General features: G+C 42.1%; 1 protein-coding gene across 2 annotated transcripts in view; it reads left to right on the top strand.

The window, feature by feature from the left end:
* The window catches only part of TSNARE1 (t-SNARE domain containing 1), a 477,462-nt gene that overhangs the window by 110,766 nt on the left and 344,051 nt on the right, over positions 1-22,645 (top strand). For both annotated transcript variants that reach the window (XM_064154390.1, XM_064154391.1), the window contains one exon: positions 15,656-15,778. In XM_064154390.1, the coding sequence (XP_064010460.1) occupies positions 15,694-15,778 (85 nt within the window). In that variant the 5' untranslated portion in view covers positions 15,656-15,693. The remainder of the gene's footprint in view (positions 1-15,655; positions 15,779-22,645) is intronic.

Here is a 22,645-nt window from a genome sequence, read left to right as displayed (position 1 = left end):
TGTGTGGGAGTATATATTTCTACTCAACATGTATTTCTACTCAGTGTTGCACTTCTGTGTAAAGCTGTTGTAAAGGAAATGCCTGTGTGATGAGAGTGTTGCTGTGGGTGCTGCCATCACCATCTGAGAGCAGATAGAGCAGAACAGGGTCTTAGTTTCACTTCATTTTTTTATCTTTATATACTGATGGATCAATGGGTTGAGGTCAGTTGTAGGAGGTTTAACAAAGCCGAGTGCCACTGACTCCATGCAGTGCTACAGACTTGGGGCAGTGCCTGGATAGTTGCCTGTCACAAAGTGACCTGGGAGATGTTGCTTAACAACTGGCTGAAGATGAGCCAGCATGTGCCCAGATGGCCAAGGAGGCCAAGAACATACTCTCCTGAATCAGCAGTAGTGCAGCCAGTGGGACTAGGGCAGTGATTGTTCTCCTGTGCCAGGCACTGCTGAGGCCACACCTCAAATACTGGACTCAATTTTGGGCTCCTCATTCCAAGAAAGACATGTTCCCCCAAGCAGACATGGTCTATTTAATATCATGTGATGGATTTTTTCTTTTCTTCTTATTTCTTCTTTTTCTGGCTCCTTCTCTTTCTCCTTGTCCTGCTTCATTTTAAGCCTGCTTATGATTTTTAGCATCCACAATAGCCCGTGGCATGAAACTCTTGTTTACCTAGACTTAGAGGACCCTCACTTTTCTTTGATTCCTGTCTCCTCCTGGATTTGATGCATTATTCCCAGTTCTAGCAGGAGGGATTTGTTTGCCTTTTCCAGGTGACTCAGGACTTCGTGGGCTTTTATTTTACGGTCTTTTCCCCTATTCTATCATTCTTTTGTCAGCTTTAAGAGATGTCACCTCTTTAGTTCTTATCATGCAGTAAGATCAACTAAAGCACAGAAAAGAGAGGTGAAAATGATACATTTAAGAGTAAATGTTAGTCTTTTGTTAATCTGTTTACTGAAAACTAGGCACTTCCTGTGTGTTTTGACTTCCTCTCCAGTCTTCGCTGACTGGTCTGACTAAAGTTTCTGCCAGTAGCCATGGGTGCTCAGATACCCACACTGAGGGTGTACACACTGAGAATTAGATGCCTTAATTTGGAGCTGGTTCCCACGCTCCTACCAGCCTAGAAGTCACCAGTCAAGTCTACCAGCCTCACATGTACCTCACGTGGGATCTTATGATGGTCCTTGTCACCTATATTTAGCGAGTTGCATCCCACATTGTGTGTCCTGTCTCCATCAGGCTCTTAGACACGGCTGTTTGAAAAACTACAAACTGTTGGTTTTTTGGTTTGTTTTTTGGGGTTTTTTTGTTTTGTTTTGTTTTGTTTTTGTTTTGTTTTTGTGGAAAAAAAACCAGCCAACTGCTATCTATATTTTTAAGGGCAACTTTTTGCTTTGTGCAGGATTTGATAGTCAGCTGTTTTGCTTTGGCTTGTTCAAGGCTTGAATCATGCACTGAGACGAAGCTGCTTTTTCTCCTTGATACTTGCACTTGGTTCCCTTTGGTGCCATCATGTGCTACATGAGCTTATCAGCAGGAAGAAGGAATTCCAAAGTATGTGGTGAATGGTACCAAAGCTGAGAAATTACCTGAAATGGAGCTTTCATAGAACCGTAGAATTATTTTGGTTGGAGGAGACCTGTAATACCACTGAGTCCAGATGTTAATCCAGCACACAGGTGCTAAACCATGGCCCTCATGAGAAGCCACATCTACATAGCTTTTAAATCCCATTAGGGGTGATTACTCCACCACTTTCCTGAGCAGCCTGTTCCCGGGCTTGACAACCTCTTCTGTGAAGAAATGCTTTGTCTGCATTTCCTTGTTGTCCTTGCTGTATGTCTTCAAACACAATGAAATGATGCGATGCCTTTTCTTCTGCTATGCTAATCCTGCCATAGGCAGGAGATGTGACTCAGTCGTGGAGAGGTTTCACTCCCTGACTGATGAGGGGTGGTTGTTAGTTTGTTTTCCTAGGATTTAGGCAAATTTGTTGCTCCCCCTGCCCTCTTTTTTTTTTTGTCTCTTTCAGCTGCATCCCTCTAGTGAATGTCTGTGGTCCAAAACATCTCAATTGCTTGTTTCTCCTCAGTCCATGTTTCTTAGTTTTCATCTTGTTGCCTTGTTGCTAGCAGTCCTGGATATTCCTTGTCCTGCCTGTGCTTTGCTCCTACAGAGGAGCATCCCTTGCTTTAAAAAACTCCTTGGCTTTGAATGGCTTTTATTTGTGGAGGGGAAATAATGATAGTGAAGGTGCTCACTCTCCCTCCTGATTTAAGGAGATTGTGTTATAGTTTAAAAATGCAGAGTCCTCTGTGAACAGTAGATTGATGTGATGTGAAGGACCACTTGAAATAATTAAGAGATCAACCATCACTAGAAATAATTAAGGGTTCAAGCAACCCTCCATCAGTGAAGGGTCTTGGCAAAGGTGAATGAGTTGGAAAATTTGAACATGCATTTGTTTTTTCCCCATTGTGTGCTGTGGCCAAATGCAGGTTCAGTAGAAGTTCTTCAGCAAATTGACATTAATTTGGCAGGAGAATTGGCTCACAGCCTTTGCTACCTCCAAATTGTTTTGTTACAGGTGGCCACAGGACCAAATGCAAACCCTTTCTTAATTTTCTTGTTCTTGGCGCAAATGTGGTTTTGCTACCTGTTTTTTCTGTATCTCACAGCGTGGGAATTGCTTGGAAGTTCTGCATGAAGATACATAGTTTGAGTAGCCATAGAAGCACAATGGGCAGAGCAAGGAATAGAAATGTCAAAAGGGCTTTTGTCAGCAGAGGGTGATGGTGTGTACAAGCTGCCGCCCTTTGTTTCTTCTTGAACTACATATAACCATAGAATTGTTTTGTTTGGAGGAGATGTTTAAGATCATCAAATCTAACTATTAACTCAACACTGCCAGGTCACCAATAAACCATGTCCCTCAACACTGCATCTACATGTCTTTTAGGTCCTTCCAGGGATGTCGTGTGGCTTGACAACCCTTTCAGTAAAGACTTTCTAATTTCCAACATGCTTCCCTTCTCCAGGCTGAACAGCTACAGGTCTCTCAGCCTATCCTCATAGCAGAGATATTCCAGCCCTGTGATCTTTTTTGTGGCCTCCTCTGGACCCATTCCAACCGTTCTATGAATTTTCTGTGCTGAGAATTCCAGAGCTGGAGGAAGTGCTCCAGGTAGGGACTCAGGAGAGCAGAACAGAGCAGAGCAGAGACATAATCACCTCTCTCAATCTGCTGCCTACACTGCTTTGGTTGCAGCCCAGGATATGGTTGGCCTTCTGGGCTGCAAGCCCACATTGATAGCTCATGTCCTGTTTTTCATCCACTGTCACCTCAAGTCCTTCTTTGCAAGGCTGCTCTCAATCTCTTCATCCCTCATCTTGCATCAATACCAAGAATTGCCCTGACTCGTGCAGGACCTTGCACTTGCCCTTGTTGAACTTCATGAGGTTCACACAGGTCCATGCCTCAAGTTTGTCCAGGTCCCTTTGAGTGGCATCTTGTCCCTCAGGGGTGTCAACTGCACCACCACTGAGCTTGCTGTACTTCAGGAAGTGGCACGTAGGAAATCAGTGGTGTTGGATTATGAGAGAACATAGTCCTGAGATTTAGGAATCAATTAATTAATGTATCCCACTTTATCCTGTATCTTCTTCCCTTAGAACATTGCAATTATGTCAATAAAGATGTTCCTATGGACTCAAAATTGATTACTGTCCACAGATTGCATTTCTTTATTCTCTTAAAATCTGATCTAAATCTTTGAATGCTCTTTCTGCTGCCCAGCTGACTTAGGGTGTTGCAGTTGGTCTTCATCCATTCATTCATGTTTGGCTTTTTAAAATATAATTAATAAAATTGCTCTGATGTCACAGTAGCAAACTAAACAACAGTTCCCTCTTCTTTGTGCTCCTCCTGTTTTTTTTTTTTTAATTTTTTTTTGCACAGCAAATAGACATCAATATTCATCTTTTGTAACCAGTAAAAAGGCAGCTGAAACCTGGATTCTGAACTGGCTGGAAATGTAATTTTGCTGTTCACTGAAATATGTAATACTTCTGTGTTAGGCGTGTGGGTAGATTAAGGCTGTTCCACATGCAAGGTTCACAAAAAGCAGACAACATGGCACAAGACATCAAATAGAAGATAGCAATGCAGGGAAAAAAAAAAGAAAAAGAAAGAAGAGTAATCTTTGGTAGATTTTACTGTCAGGGTTGGAAGGTTTTGAGAGCATTTTATCACAGAATCATATAATTGTTTCAGTTGGAAAGACCTCCAAGACCATCAGCTGTCAACCTAACACCACCATGGCCATTAAAATATGTCCTAAAGTTCCATATCTACACATTTTTTGAACACCTCCATGGTGGTAGCTTCATCACTTGCCTGGGCAGCCTGATCCAATGCCTGACCACTATTTCAGTCAAGATTATTTTCCTAATATACAACCTAAACCTTTCATGGCATGACTTCAGGCCACTTCCTCTCATTCTATCATCTGATACTATGGAGAAGAGACCAGTCCACACCTCACCCCAGCTTCCTTTCCCGTAGTTGTAGAGAGCAATAAGGTCTCAGCCTTTTCTTCTCCAGTGGACCTCTTCCTTTCTCCTACAGCACCCAGAAGAAACGTTGTTTAAGCATTATTTTAATGTTTATTTAAAAAAAAGATGGGGGGGAGAGTGGCATTGCATCTTGATCAAAAGGAGATAACAGTGATCTGGCACTAAAGTCATCTAAGCTCTGCCATCCTTATATCCTGGAGATGATTAGTTGAAAGTGTAAGCTACAGCTCAGTGGCAGCAGACTCCAAAACATCTTTGGTTTCTCAAATAATGTCTTCCTTCTTTTCACTTGAGCTAAATACCTCAGGTGGGTCCTGAGGGCTGGTCTTGCTAGTGCAATCACTTCGTGATTTATCCCACTCAGCTGCAGCTTTTGAGAACCAAACTGTTTCAGTGTGTGTTGCCTTATGCTTTGAAGATGGAAGGCATCCAGCTTGCCACATGGCGTGTGATCCTTTTGGTGGAAGGCTTTTTCTAGCAGTCTTCTATTGCTGCTGTTTTATGCAGCTTAAACATGGGGTCTAGGAATCTGAGATTCCCAAGGTAAACAAAACATTATATCTGTTCCTTATTCTTGGCTTTTGCCTAAGGCAAATCTGGCCCTGGTGCCACTTAGTGAGATTTGAAGACTGTCTTCAGTTCTTTTGTGAGAAGACATGCAACTCAGGTTGCTGTGGAAGAAAAGTCTTGTCTATTGAAGTGGCATATGGGATTGACATGAAAGGAGCACAAAAGTATTCCGTGTTGCTTGCCTTACCTCTCTTCTTCACATCTGATAGGCAGACATTTATGTAACGTGAGGTGTATACAGATGATTTGCAGATGATTCCTTCCCACTTCTCTTCCTTATGATTTCTTTCTTCTTTGTGTTGAGTGACAGTCCATCAGATCTTAAGTCTTCTAATGTCAAGCAGGTCTTAAATGGTAAGTGCTGCCCAGCAACAGGATAAGGGTCAACAAGCACAAGATGGAACACAGGAAGTTCTGTCTAAACGTGAAGCAGAACTTCTTTGCTTTGGAGGTGACAGAGCACTGGAACAGGCTGCCCTGAGAGGTTTTTAAGTCTTCTTCGTTGGAGAGACTCTATACCCACCTGGACGCATTTCTGTGCAACCTTCTCTAGGTGAAGCTGCAGGGGGGTTGAACTAAGTGATCTCTAGAGGTCCTTTTACAACCCCTACTGTTCCATGATTTTGTGAGTCTTCACAAGCTTGGTAGGGATGGAGGTGCTTGTAATTGATAGGAAGTTGTACCTGATAGGTTTGCTGAACATCTTGGGAATGACTGATTAAAAAGGGGGTTAGGTGGAAACTCTTCATGTTGGGTTTGCATAGCATTGCTGAGCTGGTGGAAAAAATGAGATGAAGTTAAGACTGTGATCAGTTGCACTGCTTGCCAGAGCTTTTGGTATCATCCCAACTGGAAGCATGGCAAACCAACTGTCCCTATCTGTGGCTTGGTATAGATCTCTAATTTTTTTTTTAAATGTCTTATCTCACTGTCCCTGACTTCACAGCTGGTTCTGGTAGTGCCTGTTGTAGAGACAAACTGCTTTGCTTCTGAGGTTATCTATGATGACATCTGTTCTGCAGGGAAGACAAACTAAATCTGTTAGAAAGTGATCAGATGCTTTCTTGAAATAAGGCTTTGATGAGGAAGACTGCAAAAAGAGGTTGGTTTGTTTTCTTTAAACATTATTTTCCAGAAAATCTCCAGAATAGTAGAAGTAGCTCATATCTGAGACAATTGCTGATGGTTTTACTTTGTACCTACTCCATGATGCCTTAAGGCTGTAGGCGTTTGCTTTGCTGTGTAGTACACTTGAGTTGGAGGAGGATAGACAAGAGCATTCTTCAGTGTGCTGAATCAGGTTGTTCACAGTCATAAATGAGATTGTGCCTGTCAAGTACTGCATATGTGTCTGTAGAAGTTTCTGGAAGACAATTTGATTTTTACAAGGTCTCATTGGATATTAGGGAAAAAAAAAATCGTTATTGAAAGAGTAGCCAGACATTGGAACAGGCTGTTCAAAGAGATGGTGAAGTCAGCATCCCTGGAGGTGTTAAAAAACATGTAAACTTGGTACTTTGGGACATGGTTTAATTGCAGTGGTGCTGTTAGGTTGATGGTTGGACTCAATCATCTTAGAGGTCTTTTCCAACTGAAATGAGTCTATGATTCTGTGATGATAAATATGATGTCCTGGGGTTTATTTGTTATTGGTTTTGACGTATTTTGTATCATGTCAACCTAGACTAGACAGTGTGCTCCTCAGGCTATGGGGACAGAGATGACTTCACTCTCCAGGGACCTTTCATCAGTGTTAAAACTTAATTGGGAAAGATAGTGGGAGGAAGCATCCATAGTGCTACATTTCAATCCCTGCTGCATACAGAGCATTACTCCTGGACCACTTTCCTGCTACTCATTTCTTCAGCTCCTGAGAACTGCTTTCCTTGCCTTGCCTTAGTGAAGCCACCTGAGACCTCAACGTTAATATTACAAACTTCACCAAAGATCCAGAGGAGCACAAATCACCTCAGAGGCACAGGCTGAGAAAGAAGTCATTCCCTGCAGCTATGCTGATTGCCCTCTGAGAGGTGTGTTAGGAGGAGCAGTGAGCACTTAGGGGGTGCAATTACACCAACTTCATGTTAAAACCATTGATTTAATAATAATAATAATAATAACAGTAATAATAATGTGCTCCAGCAGCAGAGATTCTTCAGAAATCCCAGCTCGCTGAGAAAAGAGATTTTTTTTCAGGTGAACAGAATAAAGGTTTATTGAGTTTTGGTTTCAATAATGGAGAAAAGCCCTGAGAAGAGAAGCTGAAGAGTCACATGACTGACATGAGTGACAGAGCTGAATCTGGAGACCAAACTGTGAGAGAGGATTTGGAAAAGCAGCACTCTGTGGAAATATTCCCTCTTGTCTCATGGCTTCCTAAAACTTCCATGTTAACTGAGTTGACATCGGTACTCTGCAAGTAGGATGATTCTGGATCTGTCCATTTTACAGACAGGGGAATCAGCTTCCACCAATGACCTGGAAGAAGGGATAGAGTGGACCCTCAATGAGTTTACTCATAAGACAGAAGTGGGAAGAGTTGCTGGTACACTGTTAGCCTGTGCTGTCATTCAGTAAGACCTGGACAGTCTGGGAAGTTGGGCAGAAAGGCACCTCATGGAGTTCAACAAGGGCAGATGTAGAGTCCTGCACCTGGGGAGGAAAAAATAACCTACACCATTACAGATGAAGGGTTGATCTGCTGGAAAGCAGCTCTGTGGAGAAGGACTTGGGAATTCTGGTAGACAAGAAGTTCACCATGAGCCCCAAAGTGCCCTCATACCCAAGAAGACTTGGTCTTCAGGGATGTATTTAGAGTGTGGCCACCAGGTCAGGGGAGCTTCTCCTCCCTAGTGAGACCATATCTGATTACCGTGTCTAGTTCTGGATTCCCCAGTTGAAGAGACTCAGGGAGCTACTGGAGAGTATCCAACAAAGGGCCAGAAAAATCAGGAGGGGACCAGAGTATCTCTGTGAGGAAGAAAGGCTGAGACCTGGAGCTGTTTAGCCTGAAGAAGAGCAAACTGAGAGGGGTTATTCTTGATGCTTATCAGTATTTAAAGGATGGAGGCCATGAGGATGGGGTCAGACTCTTTTCAGTGATGCTCAAGGACAGGACAAGGGCCAGTGGGTACAAACTGGAACACAGGAAATTCTGTCTGTACATGAGGGAAAGTCATACTGTAAGGATTCGAGAGCACTGGTCCAAGCTGTCGAGAGAGGTTGTGAAGTCTCTTTCTCTGGACACTTTCAGAAGCCACTTGGATGTGTTCTTGTGTAGTCTGCTCTAGGTGACCCTGCTTCAGCAATGGAGTTGGACTGGATAGTCTCTAGTTATTCTTTACAACTCCTATCGTTCTGTGGAAGTAAGAACATCCTGAGTGTTATTCCTTCATCTTGTGATTTGTTTCTGCTGATAAACATATCTCCCAGTGAGAAATGAAAGGCAGTCAGTATATTCTGCTCATCTGAGGGAAGGTTAAAAGGCAACAGAGAGATCAATCAACTAAGTTCAAGACATGAGAATATGCAGCTCTCCTAACAGAGTGGCTGGGCCTGGCTCTTCATTAGGAAACCTCAGAGAGACTGTTATGGAAAGAAGTGATGTGGTTTGGCCAGAGGCTGTTTAGGTTGATGTGCAAAGATGATTCGCATGAAATGAACTGCCCTCTCTTTACAAAAAAGTCAGGCTGCTTGGGGCAGGAACTTTACCTAGGTTAAAACCCTTGGAAAAATGTCTATCTAGGTGGCCATGCGGAAATGGAAGTGTCATTGCTAATCACTTCTGAAGCTTCCAGTGAAGGCACTTTGCCATCAACAAGGTGATGGTAGAGCTGTGGATAGAATACGAGAGTACCATTGCTCTCACCACCCCTTGTGTTCATTACTGGCAGAGGTGCTCTGTCCTTCCTCATTGGTTCTCCCAATGTCTCACTTCATTTTTCTTGCTTTGATTTAGAGCTGTTCCCTTGTCTTGTCCAACACAAATTAAGAAAATGTTTTCCTCCATTTTTGCAGCAGCTTTGAATGGATTTGAAAGCTCAGGTTTTCCCATCAATTTCTCCTTCTCTAGGCAAAGCAACCCCATTTACTCAGTCTTTCCTAGTAGGTCATGTTTTTTTGACCTGTTGTCATTCTCCCAGTTCCCTCTAGACTCTCTGAAGTCTATGGCAAAATCTTTGCTGAAGCCTGATGCATACAGCTGAGGTCTCTTCACTGTGAGGTCAAGCAAAAAGTTTACTTCACCTGTCTAGATATTGTAATCCTATTTATACATCTCAGTGTGATGTCTGCCACCCTTACAGGGAACACCATTGCAAATCTGTGCTCAGCTTCCAGTCCTGTAGTGTTGCTCTGTCCTATGCAGCACTGGCTTCCCTATCATTTCCAAATCATTCTTACACCTGTTTCCTACTTCTGAATTCAAGTCCCTGCAGTTGACCTGAATTGTGTAGCATCTTATTTTCTTTGTCAAGCATCAATTAATGCTTTGATATGATTGTTATGAATACTTAACCAGAGAGTTGTTTTGGTTGGAAAATACCTTTAAGATTATCAAGTCCAACCACTATCTAACTCTACCAAGTCTAGTGCTAAGCCATGTCCCTCAGCACCATATCTGTGCCTCTTTGAAACATCTACACGGATGGAGATTCAACCACGCACCTGATCAGCCTGCTCCAGTGTTTGAGAAGCCTTTCAGTGAAGTTGTCCCTTCTAATTCCAAACTAAGCCTGCCCTGATACAGCTTGGGGCTATTTCCTCTCATCCTTTCAGGGAGTTGTAGAGAGTGAGGTCTCCTCTCAGCCTTCTCCAAGTTAAACAATCCCAGTTCCCTCAGCTGCTCCTTAGACCTATTTTCAAGACCCTTCACCAGCTTTGTTGCCCTTCTATGGACCTGCACCAGCTCCTCAGTGTCCTTGGAGTGAAGGCCCTGCAGCTGCACCCAGTACTCATGGAGTGATCTCAGCAGTGCTGAGTACAGGGGGACAGTCATTTCCCTAGTCCTGCTTGCCATGGTACTTTTGATCCAGGTCAGGATGCTGTTGGCCTTCTTGGCCACCTGAGCACAGGATGGCTCATGTCCAGCCTGCCAAACCTGTTTGGTTTTGTGTGTGTTTTAATGATTTTAATCCTTGTTTCGTCCCACAGATTGCTGCTCAAAATACATATAGAGAAAGTAGAGCTTGGTGGACCCCACACAGAACAGTTTCTTCTTTGGCAATTGCAACAATTAACTGGGAGCATTTTTCTAATTAAAAACAATTCACCTGCCCCTCCAATCCACTGCTGCCATGCAAGGAGACCCCTAACAACATAAATCTGTAATATCTGTTGGTATTATTCTAGCTTCACTGCCTGCTAATAAAGAAATTAAGGTTAATTTGATATGATTTGTTGCCATATGCAAATTATCTGTTGCTCTCTTTTTAACATCAGATACTTCCAGTAAGTTTATTGCCTTGTTTTTGCAGAAGATGGCAATGAAGCTGATTGTTTTGTAACTTTCTTACTCATCCTTTCTCCTCCCACAATAAGGGTTCTCCAGTCTGCAAAGTGGTCCATGAGTGGCTCCCAAACTGCTTCAGGCAACTCAGGAAGAAAATTGCAGAATCTCAGAACACCTGAGGTGGGAAGGAGCCTTTGGAAGTCACCTAGGGCAGGTTGCAGTCAGGCTGCAGTATTTCCAAGAGTGGGTACTCCATGACTTGTGTACACAACATGCATTGGTGTTTGACCACTCTTGATGTAAAAAGAGAAAAAAACAACAAACAAAACAAAGAGCTTTTTTGTTTGCTTGATTGTTTTTTTGGGGGGTTGCATTTGGTTTTTGCTTGTTTGTTTTGTTTTTGGTGGGGGGGAAGGTGTTGAGGTTTTTTGCTCTTCATTTGTTTTCCCTCTGTCTAATATGTTAGGCAGCGCTTGTTCCAGTTTGTACAATCTGCTTGCACAGTAAATTGGACAAGTCTCCCTGAGGAGCAGTAGACAAAAGATTTAGGAGATGCCATGAGAATGGGGAGGGAAATGGTTTTATTGCCAATCAAGTTAAAAGTATTTAGATCTGCAGTTAAACTTTCCTGTAAATATATGCCTGTGGAGTAGGAATCTGGTTGTGGAGCTATGTGAATAAGAGGTACGGGTGGGGTGGGAGGTGATTGTTTCTAAAAGGACTGGTTAAACTAAACCAAAATATTTAATTTTCAGAGTTGTATGCTCTGTTTGTTTTGGGATTTTTTTGGGTTTTGCTTTTGGGTTTTTTTTGGGTTTCTTTCTAAATTTTTATACCTTAGAGGCTGAAAAAAAATGAAATAGAAGCATGCTTTGAAAATTATAAAACAAGGCAAAACATTTGGAGTGTGCTGAAAGCTTTTCCTTCTCTCCCCTTTCACATTACTCTGTTGAGCAAAAAATAGATGCATTCACTGTTTGCCAAAGCAATTCTTGCCCAATTGTAATCAAGTCATTTTACATCATGGTGTAGATGTTCATGTTTGTTGCATGTAGTCATGGGGAAGTCATTGCACTTGCTTATCTTTAAATAGGAAGGATGGATCCAGATCAACCTCTCAATAGAGGCAGTTTTCAATGTGGTTGATTGTTCCACTTCCCTGCTTATAGAAGCTTTTAAGATTGTGACGGTTTGGGTGTTCCCCGTCCCCCCACACTTTTAAAAATCACCCAGACTAGACTCAGCCAGCTCTGGAAGTATGAATGAAGCTTATATTTACAGCTAGCACAATAGACAAGCAGATATTTACAGTATATACGGTTACATACAGAAATATACAAGGTAAAAGGTAATACAGAAACACAACTCCCCTCCCAGAAACCTGAGTCCCCAGGAGGGGCTCTCAACCACCCCTTCACCTTCCCCCTACCCCTCTCAACCTTACACCAGTCCCAAGGAAGAACTGAGGGCTGGCCAGAGGTTAAGAAGCAAGTGGGTTAGTCCAAATGGAAGGTGAGGTTAGAGAGGAAGATGTTGCTCAGCCAGCAGCCCAAGCAAGAGTGAGAGAAAATGGCAAGAGTGTTATCTAATGTTTTCATTTCTTGTTCAGCAAGACTGTAAGCGAAGTAGACATCACCGTTGTTTCCCTTTCACAGCCTGTAATCTACTTCTTCTCACTAAAACATTCTCGCTTGCTTCAAACTAGCACAAAGATCATCAAATCTAATCATAACCCAACTACCATGACCACCAAGCCATATGCTGAGACATCATGTCTGCATGCTTCTTGAGCTCCTGCATCACCTCCCAGGACCAATGCCTCACCACTCTTTCAGTAAATATTTTTCTTCTATTTTTTTTCAATCCAGACCTCCCCTGGCACAACTTGAGCCCATTTCCTCTTGTCCTAGCATAGTTACTTGGGAGAAGAGGCCAACAGCAGCCTCACTACCCCTTTCAGGTAGTTGTAGAGAGCAATAAGATATCCTCTTAGCCTTCTCCAGACTGAACAACCCCATTTTCTTTTATAATGGTCTTGATATGTAGCCATGCTGAAAGACGAAGAAAAGAAAATAAATCTTTATTCCTGGTCAGAATTGTTTTGGTAACTGCCTTCTCTGTCTTTATTTTCCCACTTAAAAGTCTTCCTAGATCTTGGGTTGCATTTTGCATTGGAGTTTGTGTTACTGTGGTAGGTGTGGGTTAACCTGAGACCTGGAATGGACAAGATTTTTCCCATGTCCTTTCCAGACTCCTCAAGTGAATCTTCTTCAATCTGTTCCTTACAGTGTTTAGTGGTTAGAAAGAAGAACTTTCATCAAGACATCGTAGATTGATCTTGATTCCATCAAGACATCAGCAGCAGTGCAAGGAGGTGATTGTTTTAAACTGAAGGAGGATGGACTTAAACAAGATAGAAAGAAGACATTTATTACAATGAGGGTGGTGAGACCCTGGCCCAGGTTGCCCAAAGAGAAGTTAGAGGCCCTGTCTTTGGAAACACTCCGAGCCAGGCTGAATAAGGCTCTAAGTAACCTGATATAGTTGAAGATGTCCCTGCTCGATGCTGGGTGATTGAACTAAAGGACCATCAAAGGTTCATTCCAACACAAACCATTTTATGATTCAGTGATTATATTTTCATGATACTTACAGTTTTTCATGTTTGACATCATGAATTGTTGTGTTGTTGAGTGTCCTGGAAATCCTGGGTTGGGAGATAGCTTCTTGTAACTTTCCCTCTTGTTTAATTCATTTTTTATCTGCTCAATTCCCACACAAATGCAGACACTCATCCTTTTTATGGCTTCTTGTGCTATTGCAAATTCAAAGGCTGTTGTCCTAAAATGAAGGATTTATGGCCTGGGAGAATTTGCAGCCTCGGATGTCAAGTCTGTGTGCATGTGGTAAACTGAGCCTGGGTGGGAAAATTGGACTTTGGATTTCCTCAACTTTTCATGCTCTCTCGAGGCAGTTGCACTTCCATCCTCTTTTATGTGTCTGGTCCAATTAAGAGAGGACAGTGTGTGATTTCTTTTAGGCCTAGACTTTCTGTGTCTGGTGAATCTCAGCAGTAATTTTTTTGCTTGGTTTTGAAAGTTTGAAAGGAAAAAAGGAGAATAAAGTACAAGAGTTGCCTGAGACCACTATACTTTTCCCCAGTACTGTACGGAACTGGGAACTTCTGGTGCTTTGTTCTTCATGGAAGACAAACCAAGGGAATAGTTGCAAGCTGTGTCATTGCCCCTTAAAAAGAGACTTCAGTCTTTTACTGAGGCATCTATCAGTGCATAGATACATCAGAACATCATGCAACACATGGCCATGTATCAAGAGGTTCTAACAAACTGGAGGCCCTTCCCAGCTTTTTCCTGGGGAAGCAACTAGTCCTGGCAAAGCCCAGTTTGAGTATCCAATCTCAGGATGGAGCCTTTCGTCTCATGTCATCCAGCCTTACACCCCAATGTTTTTCTTGGTACAAAAAAAAGACACGAAACTGTTGGAGCAGATCCAGAGCAGGCCACAGAAATGATCACCCCTCTGCTGTGAGGACACTCTGAGGGAGGTAGAGATGTTCACTCTGGAGATGAGAAGGTGCACCTTTTAGCTGCCTTTCAGTACTTAAAGGGAAGTTGTAAGAAAGGCAGGGAAAGACTTTTTAGCAGGTTCTGTTGTAATAGAACAAAAGATGATGGTTTTAAAGTAAAAGAGAGGAGATTCAGAGTAAATATAAAAAAGACATTTGTCACACTGAGAATGCTTGTCACCCTGGCAGAGGTTCCCCCAATTAGTGGTAGGTTTCCCATCCATGGAAACATTGCAGAGCTCTGAACAGCCTGATCTAGTGGAAGATGTCCCTGCTCATTGTGGGTAGGTTGGACTAGATGGCCTTTAAAGGCCTTTTCCAATCCAGACTATTCAACAGTTCTATAATATCACCATTGCAGTGAAGGAATTGCAGATGCTTGTTGGCAAAAGTGGTTTGAGGGCCCGTTTTTTTTTTTTTTCATTTCTCCTTCAGTTAACAAGTGACATTTATGAGACAGAGCAACTTCCTAACGTGAGGGCAGGTGGTGTTCCCAGTCATCTCATATGAAGATGTGCTCTCTCCACTGAGCTCTCCTATGGTGCTCTTTTTCAGTATCACCGCATTGCTGCTTGATGAAATGCTACTCAGTAGGCAACGTTTTCTTCTAGGTTTTAAAAGGAGTAATTATCCATCCTCAGCCTCCAGATTTTCTCTGCTTGGAGCATTTTTTCATAGTCTTCATGTAAGGAAGCATCAGCTGGGGTTGGTGCTGTATCATGCCCAACTACTGCAGCATCTTTATCTCTTTTTCTTCATTCACCAATCATCACCTACATACCTAAGTGTTGAACTATTTTCAATATCAAAGTCCTGGAACCTTGCTGATATGCTGGAGGGTATTTTGGACTCATGGTGAGACAATGGAGAGGTGGGAAGAAGTAGTCTTTCTCTGATGGTGCTGCCTTGATACCATTCTGCCTTGCAACTTTTTTTTTTCTTCCTTTTTTTCACACTGGGAAGGAAAAGTAGCTCTGGCTCCAGTATTTGTACTGGAGGCCCAGGAGCTTATAATACAGCAGCAAACTGTCTCTTTTGAGAGGTCATCAAGACTGCAGCATGATGGATAGACTCCTAACCAGCTGCATAGTGGTAATGTTCCAGAAGACATCATTACCTTTTTTTGATGGAATACCTGGTCTTTCCCTACCAGCTCAGGATCTCAAAGCACTTTATGAACAGCAAGGAATTAAAAGTCTTGCTGTGGCTGAAATTGATAAATGGTTGCCCTGTATCACTAGAGAAAATAAGGCACAGGGAGGTCAAATGACTTGTTTGCCCCTGGGATCAGTGATAGCCCAGGATACCTGGATTTTAGTGCTTTATTTTTCACAGGTGGACATCCTGAAGCTTGGAGATAGTCCTTTATTTTTTCATTTGCCTTTTTTCCCCCCATTTTTTTCCAAGAATACTGGAGTTTAACTGACTTTTAACAATGTTGTACCTGTCTTTTTCTCTGTTTTATTAGGTTTGAAGTACCATCCTCTGTCTGTTGCTATCTAGAAAATGTCTTATGGATCCATTGATGGGAGTGGGTTTGGGAGCAGGAATCCATTTGGAGGCCCTTCGAGACAAGGCTATCAACCTCTTGGTAAAGTATTGATCCCTTGCTGTAATTTATTCTGCTTGACTCCTTGGGAAGTGAAGTTTCACTTGCTCATGTTCCATGTGGCTGGTGTATAAATATAACACTCTCATCAGAGCTCATTTCTGATAGTGATTTCCAAAGGTGAAAACCAAACTTTTGCTGGATTTGATTTGCACAATGAGACTTTGCATTTTATCGTGTTGTGGTGGGTTCTCCTTGGCTGGGCCCCAGGTGGCCACCAAGCTGCTCTGTCACTCCCATCCACCATGGGATGGAGGGGAGAAAATAAGACAGGAAAAAGCTCTTGGGTCAAGATAAAGACAGCTTAATAAAGGCAAAGCAAAGGCTGTGCATGGAAGCAAAGGAAAACAGTATTTGTTCTCTATTACCTATCAGTAAGTGATGTCCAACCACTCCTTGAGAAGTAGAGCTTCAGTACATGGAACAGTTGCTCTGGCATACAAACATTCTAATGCCCAGTGTTGTCACCACCTTCTTTCTCTTAGCTTTTATTGCTGTACAAACAGCACATGATATGGAATATCCCAATGTCCTGCTGATTTCCCCTCCCAAGATCTTGTCCACCCTCAGCCTACTGGTGAGGCTAGAATGTTGGAGAAACAGCTTTGATGCTGTGCCAGCACTGCCCAGCCTTAGCCAAAACACTGATGTGTTATCAACACCTGTCTTAGCTACCAGTTCAGGCCACAGGACTGTAAGAATGCTATGGGAAAATTAACTTCATCTCTACCAAACCCAGTACTTGTGCTCTTGGACTTGAGGCTGCAGTGTCAAAGAGCAGTACTGATGAGGATTTTGGAGGCATTTTGGGGCATTAGAAGAAGCAATGTAGCATATTCTTTAGACCTGCTTATGGCTTTTCTTATCTACCTGGCATCTTTGAAAGTTTGTCTCAATAGTTGTTCTATGTCTAGCTGTAAGTAGACTTATGATGGGTGTGGATGTAAGGGTGTGCAAAGGGTACTGGGCAGTACTTCCACAGAGAGTAATTTTGCTGCTGTGGAGGCTTCTTGAATCTGGGAGATGTGTCAAGTGTGCAAACAGGGTCAAAAACTTGCTCAGGATTGCTTGAACTACGAACAGTGGCTTGCAAATGGTAGGGATTTTTTTTTGGCTGGATGTTTTTCAGGAAAGACCAGATATGCTTTCCTTACCTGTTTTTCTCTTGCCCCAAATGATTCTGGAAATGTTAAAGTGAAAAAAAAACACCACAAACATATCAGTTTGTGTATCAGAGATGGTCCCATATGTGTAAGCCAAAGCTGCTCTTCATAAAAGCAAGTGTGTCATGTAGTTCTAGTAACATGGAGTGCAGCTAGTGGTTAGAAGCTCCTGCTTCTTTGTGTTGGAAAGTGTTGTCTCCACTGTGTCCTTTTCTTGACACAGACATCTCCAGCTGCCTAGATGCATGCCAGATCCTGATCTTGCTGGACAGTTGCTGTAGGGCTGGATCTGGGTTAATATAGTCTGGCTTACAGCAAGCCTTGTTACCTGGAGCATATTCTTGCATTTAGTTTTGGTTCCAGATTTGGCTTGCACTGTGGGATGAGGCTGTAGTGGAAGGCTGGGATTTTAGACCTTTATAGAAGCATGAGGAGGGAAGACTTTGTAACATGGCAAAAGGCTGTGTTATCACATTGCACCAGGGAAGAATATCACCCATCTCTTCGGTGTCCTTTGATTTGACTGGGCTGTTTGTTAATGCAGTCTAACTTGGATTTCAAGTTGGAGTGTTGTGAGTGTTCCTCAGAAAGCATTTTGTTGTTTTGCAAATAGCTCTTCCTCCTGGATAGAAACAGAAAGGAAGCAAAGAGGTTTCTCTTGATTTTCTATTTTCTTATGAGCTTGGGTATAATGATGGTTTATATTTTTTTCTTTGAACAGGGAGAGGGTATTGAAGTAAGTGTGAGTTGTTTGTTTGGTTGTAGTGATTTTTAGGCAATTCTACAAGGCAAAATTAAAGGCACAAAGGAAAGGAAGAATGGGATACTGGGGCACAATGAAGGAACTGTAAGAAATGAGAATTGAAAAGTGGACTAGACAAATGACAAAAAGTGGACTAGACAAATTGTAGTTTAGGTTAAAAAAAAAACAAAACAAAACAAACAAAAAGCAAACAACCCCCAAAACCCCAAACCCATGAATACTTACTGTGCTGTATGAAAGGGCCACTGTTTTAAATGCAAATTCGTAGAGCTCACAGTCTCTAAATACTTGAAGAGATAAGTCATTGTGCCTAGCTTGCCCATTGTTTAGTGCTTATTGATGTGATGCTGAAGCCACCCTCTGGACTCCAAAAAGCAGAGGAGGCAGGAACATCAGCTTTTCTTAAGACAGCCATGCTCTGTCAACTACCTGTCCAGAGCCTGTTAACTTGTTAACGTGGGTCTTGGATATGAGTGATGGCTTCTCTCCACCCATGCCTGCATCATCTCAGGTGGCACTGCAATGAACACATCTCCTAGTCCTTCACAGTTGATTTCTCCAGCAACCTCAAACTGGTTGCAGATTTGCTAAATCCTGAATCAGCCTTTTGTTGAGGTATTCCTGTGGAAAATGATTGCAAGAGAAGAAACCTGTTTGTGCTGGCCAAAGACAACTTGGAGAATTTTTTCTCTTTTCTTTGTGTCTTAATCAGAGATGTCCATCTGGACATGCATAGCTTCCCATGCTCCTCCGCTATGGGCGACTGAATAACAGATACTGGATGTCTTTTGTTGTAGTATCCCAAAATTTTGTCATTAATTAAGTGTCAGGACAAGGGAATGCAACACTAATCGTCTGCCTCCTGCCTCCAAAAGATGGATGAGTGGCTTGCTAACAAAAACTGTTCACTGTATTAGATCATGGTATGGCTGGAACAAAAGAGCATGGCCTTCCTCTGGCATAAGTATGTCTGCTTGCAGAGGGGGCAGACCTTGATGGACATGTTCTGCATGTGCTCTAAACCTCTTACTTATAAATCTACCAAATAAATAAAAACAGGTACAGGCATCCCTGCAGATAGAGTCTGATGGTAGCATGTAGTCCAGAGGTACTACTGAGGCATCCTACAGGAAACCCTGAGATCCTGCAACAATGAAGGTGCTGAAGATGGTGCTGCTTAATAGTCTTTTGGTAATAAAGTGGCATGGAAATCACATACAGAGAACATGCAGGCTTTGGCACACAGAGCTCACCCAAGGAGCCTGAGACTTATCACAGTAAGTGGTTGTATGGTAGAATGGAGAAAAAGGAACTGTTGAGGACTTAAGTTTTAAAGTCTAATTAATGGAAGAGAGTAAGCAAAGGAGGCTCGAATCTTGTTGGTTTGTGTTTTAATAAAGGGTGGTACCACCAAGAGAGTGTCCTCTGCTTGAGTTCACATCAGTCCATCTTGTCTTTGCTTTCTCCATGCTCAAGCTGAATGTGCTTCCCAGGCTGGGGAAGAGTCATTGCTCAGAAGTGCTTTCCTTGGCTCTTTGGTGGCACAATGGTGAATGGACTTGCCCATCACTGAGCCACGTGGTGGTTGCCCTTCTGACTACTGTGATGGAGATATCCACAGGCTCCATTGAAGCATTTTTGGGAGAAATCCTAGAGGCATTCTGAGGGTGGAATTTGGTTTGTCTAGGACTCCTAGGTTTTGGACAACTCTGTGTCAAACTCTACTTTTGGTGTTGTTGAGGGATATTGAAGATTTCTAGGGGAATAAAAAAATTATATATATATATATGTACTTTTTATTGTTATTATTGTTTCTCTATTGGAAATTAATGGAAGGAAAGATAGGTCATGCTTTTGAAAACTCAAATGTTATGTAATCTTAACCAAAGTGTGTTACAAGGAGGACCTCCAAGATCACTTGAGTATAGCAGTTTTGAGGGCTGACAGGGGGTCATCCCACAGGCATAGAAAAACAGCAAGGAGTGGCAAATGGAGGTGTAAACCATGTTTCTGCTTCACGGTTTTACACTGTGGACCTTCTCCATCAGATTCCTCATCCACTCATTGTTCTGCTTCCAAAAATCCATGTAAAACCAATTGTTCCCCTATTTACTTGTGCAAACCTCTCAGCTTTAGCTGTGCATTGATATTGCCTGGAGAGGTTGGAAATTAGATAGCAAAAAGTTTTTTGGGGTTTTTGTTTTTATCTTTTAATCTGAGAAATGAGAAATATTGAAATAATTTCAAAAGATTGGTATTTTTGTTTGTTTGTTTGTTGTTAGTTTTTTAAATGTTTTTGTTTTCAGCACTGTGATATGTCTGAAATAAATCAAGACCAAATGCTGCAGATCAGTAGGAGTTAAACCCTGGAGTCTTAATCTTTGTATGTGTGTAACATGCACTCTTATCATGTTCAACTGATCTTCCTCAAACCATCTCTTTGTGGGGAAAATGAACAAAACCTGCTGTGCACAGAGGTGCATAGAGGTCAGTAAATTCCAACAGCTTGAATTAAAATGCCACAAGGCAGGAAATTTTTAACACTGCCTTTATTAACCTTACTGTGCCCTGGACATTACATGACAGATTTGAAGGGGTGCAGGTAGTTTCACATTCCAGGAATGGAATGCTCCTTGATGTGTTCAATGGACCATCAGGTCAGTGCTTAGTTTTAGTGTGACTTCATATAGACCATTTTACCTTCAGTTGCTCCTGAAGATATTGTGTGGGACACTGGCCAGAGTTTTACTCATGATGTATCCCATGTGTGTCTTTCTCTTTGTCTGCTAAGCTGGTTATCTTGTCACAGAACAAAATTAGATGAGCCCATGCAAGTTGTTCTTGGCAGCAACCGCAGGGTATATATCACCTAATTATCATTTTGATACTTAGCACTCCTTATATGATTTGTTCTTACATATTTCCAGGAATCAGGTCCGTAATTTTCTCTGTTCTTCTCTCTTTATCATCTATCTGCCACTGTGGTACACCAGTCAGCTCTTGGGTGGAAGTCCTGTCAGTACTGTGTCTGTCCTGTTTTAGTGGCTGGACCACCCTTCTGTCCTATTCATCTTTCCACTCATTTGCTCTTTCTTAGCCGTTTTGGAAAAATAGAAGTGCTTGTAGTGATAGGACAAGGGGGGATGGCTTTAAGCTGTAAGTAGATTTAGGCTGGATATTAGGAAGAAACTCTTCACAGTGATGGTGGTGAGACACTGGAACAGGTTGTCAATGGAAGCTGTACATGCCCCATCCCTGGAAGTGTTCATGATCAGGTTAGACAGGGCCTTGAGCAACATGGTCTAGTGGAAAGTTTCCCTGCTGATGGCAAGGAGGTTAGAACTAGATGATCTTTAACATCCTTTCCAAGCCAAACCATTCTGTGGCAGAATGGTCATGGGATTTGCTGTTGCCTTCAGGCTAGGAAAGTCACTACAGAACTCAGGTACTGCATGGGTGGGAAATGTTCATACCAGTTATAATTTCTTTGCTGGGATGGGGAAAGTAGAAGCTCTGCTGGAGACCCATATCTAGTGGCTAAAGCTGAGGTAGGTTTTCTGCATACAATACACACCCAGAAGCCTGTGTATGAGCTAGTGCTGTGGCCTGAACACCATCTGGTCTCATTGCAGCTCTCAGTTTTACAGGAGGCCATGGGAAAGGAATCCACTGCCAGCTTTGCATCTGGGTTCAGCACCTGCAAAGTGCTGAAGTACATAAACTCTTAGGTACATAAGGAGTCCCCCTGAGTTTAATTAACATTAAGCAGGTGGTTAATTCTTTTGCTATACTGGGACCTGAATATTGCTTTGGTGTTGCATTAAGTTCTTAATTTACTTCAAACACTTGCAATACATTGTTAGAGGGACACTGAAAGACCTGGTCATGTCCAAAGGGTCTCAAACACTGTCTAGGTCTGATCATGGCAGCTATACCTCTCTGGACCAAAGAGAGACCTAGCTGTGCACCTAAATGTTTTCAGTATAGAATGTTAGAAGGAGTTAAAAGCAGTGAAAGAAAGGAAGAATATTATATTTTTAGAGGGGTGTGTAACTACTATGCAGTGTTAGGAGTGTTTTTATCAAAGTTAAAGCCTTAAAAACTGGAAGACAGGTGGTGGTGTCATGGTGAGCACGGTAGTGTTGTGTTGATGGTTGATCTTGATGGTCTTATGAGACATCTTTTCCAAAGATTCTATGACTGGACTGTGCCTTGGTCATATTCAGTAATATATCCAAGCATGTATTTGGGTTGGAGTCCCATCTAGTGTAGAATAGAAGCAAGGACTCAAAGTACACCCTTCTGTAGTGCCTTTTATCTGCCATGCATCGATCAGTTCACATACATTTCTCCAAGGATACCACCTAGACTGCAAAGAGGGTTATCTTGCCTCTATTTTATACAGCACAAAACACTAAAATGGCTAGTCAGGTGTTGTGTAAAAAGGTTCTGAACCTTAATGATTGACTTCTAAGTCTTGGCTTCTGTCATTTTATTTTTTTTTAATTTATGAGCACACAGAAGTAGAGGAATTGGATGTCTTATTTAATAAGTCATCCAACCTTGGTGATACTGTGATACTGTGATACTGTGATACTGTAATTGGCCTGAAATAAAGTGCAAGTCAAAGTCTAGATGCAGTCAATACAAAAGAATCATAATAAGATGATTTCCTCCACTAGTCATCCTCAAAAAGCTTTTTGTGTCATCTATAGAAGAATTGTTTCATGTTGTTTCACTGCTTTTGTGCAAGACTTCCAAATTTATTTCCTTAGTCCAGTTTAGAGGATATTCTCTGTTTTGCATCCTGTTCTTAGAGATCATAGAAGTATTTTAATGAATTAATAAGCCTAAGCATAAGAAAACATATTAAAGAATAATGAACAACATGTTATACAGCAAAAGGAATTGCCATGAGAATTA

This window comes from Pogoniulus pusillus, chromosome 14 (assembly GCF_015220805.1).
Source record: "Pogoniulus pusillus isolate bPogPus1 chromosome 14, bPogPus1.pri, whole genome shotgun sequence".
Taxonomy (NCBI): Eukaryota; Metazoa; Chordata; class Aves; order Piciformes; family Lybiidae; genus Pogoniulus; species Pogoniulus pusillus.
This window is presented reverse-complemented; position numbering and strand designations above follow the sequence as displayed.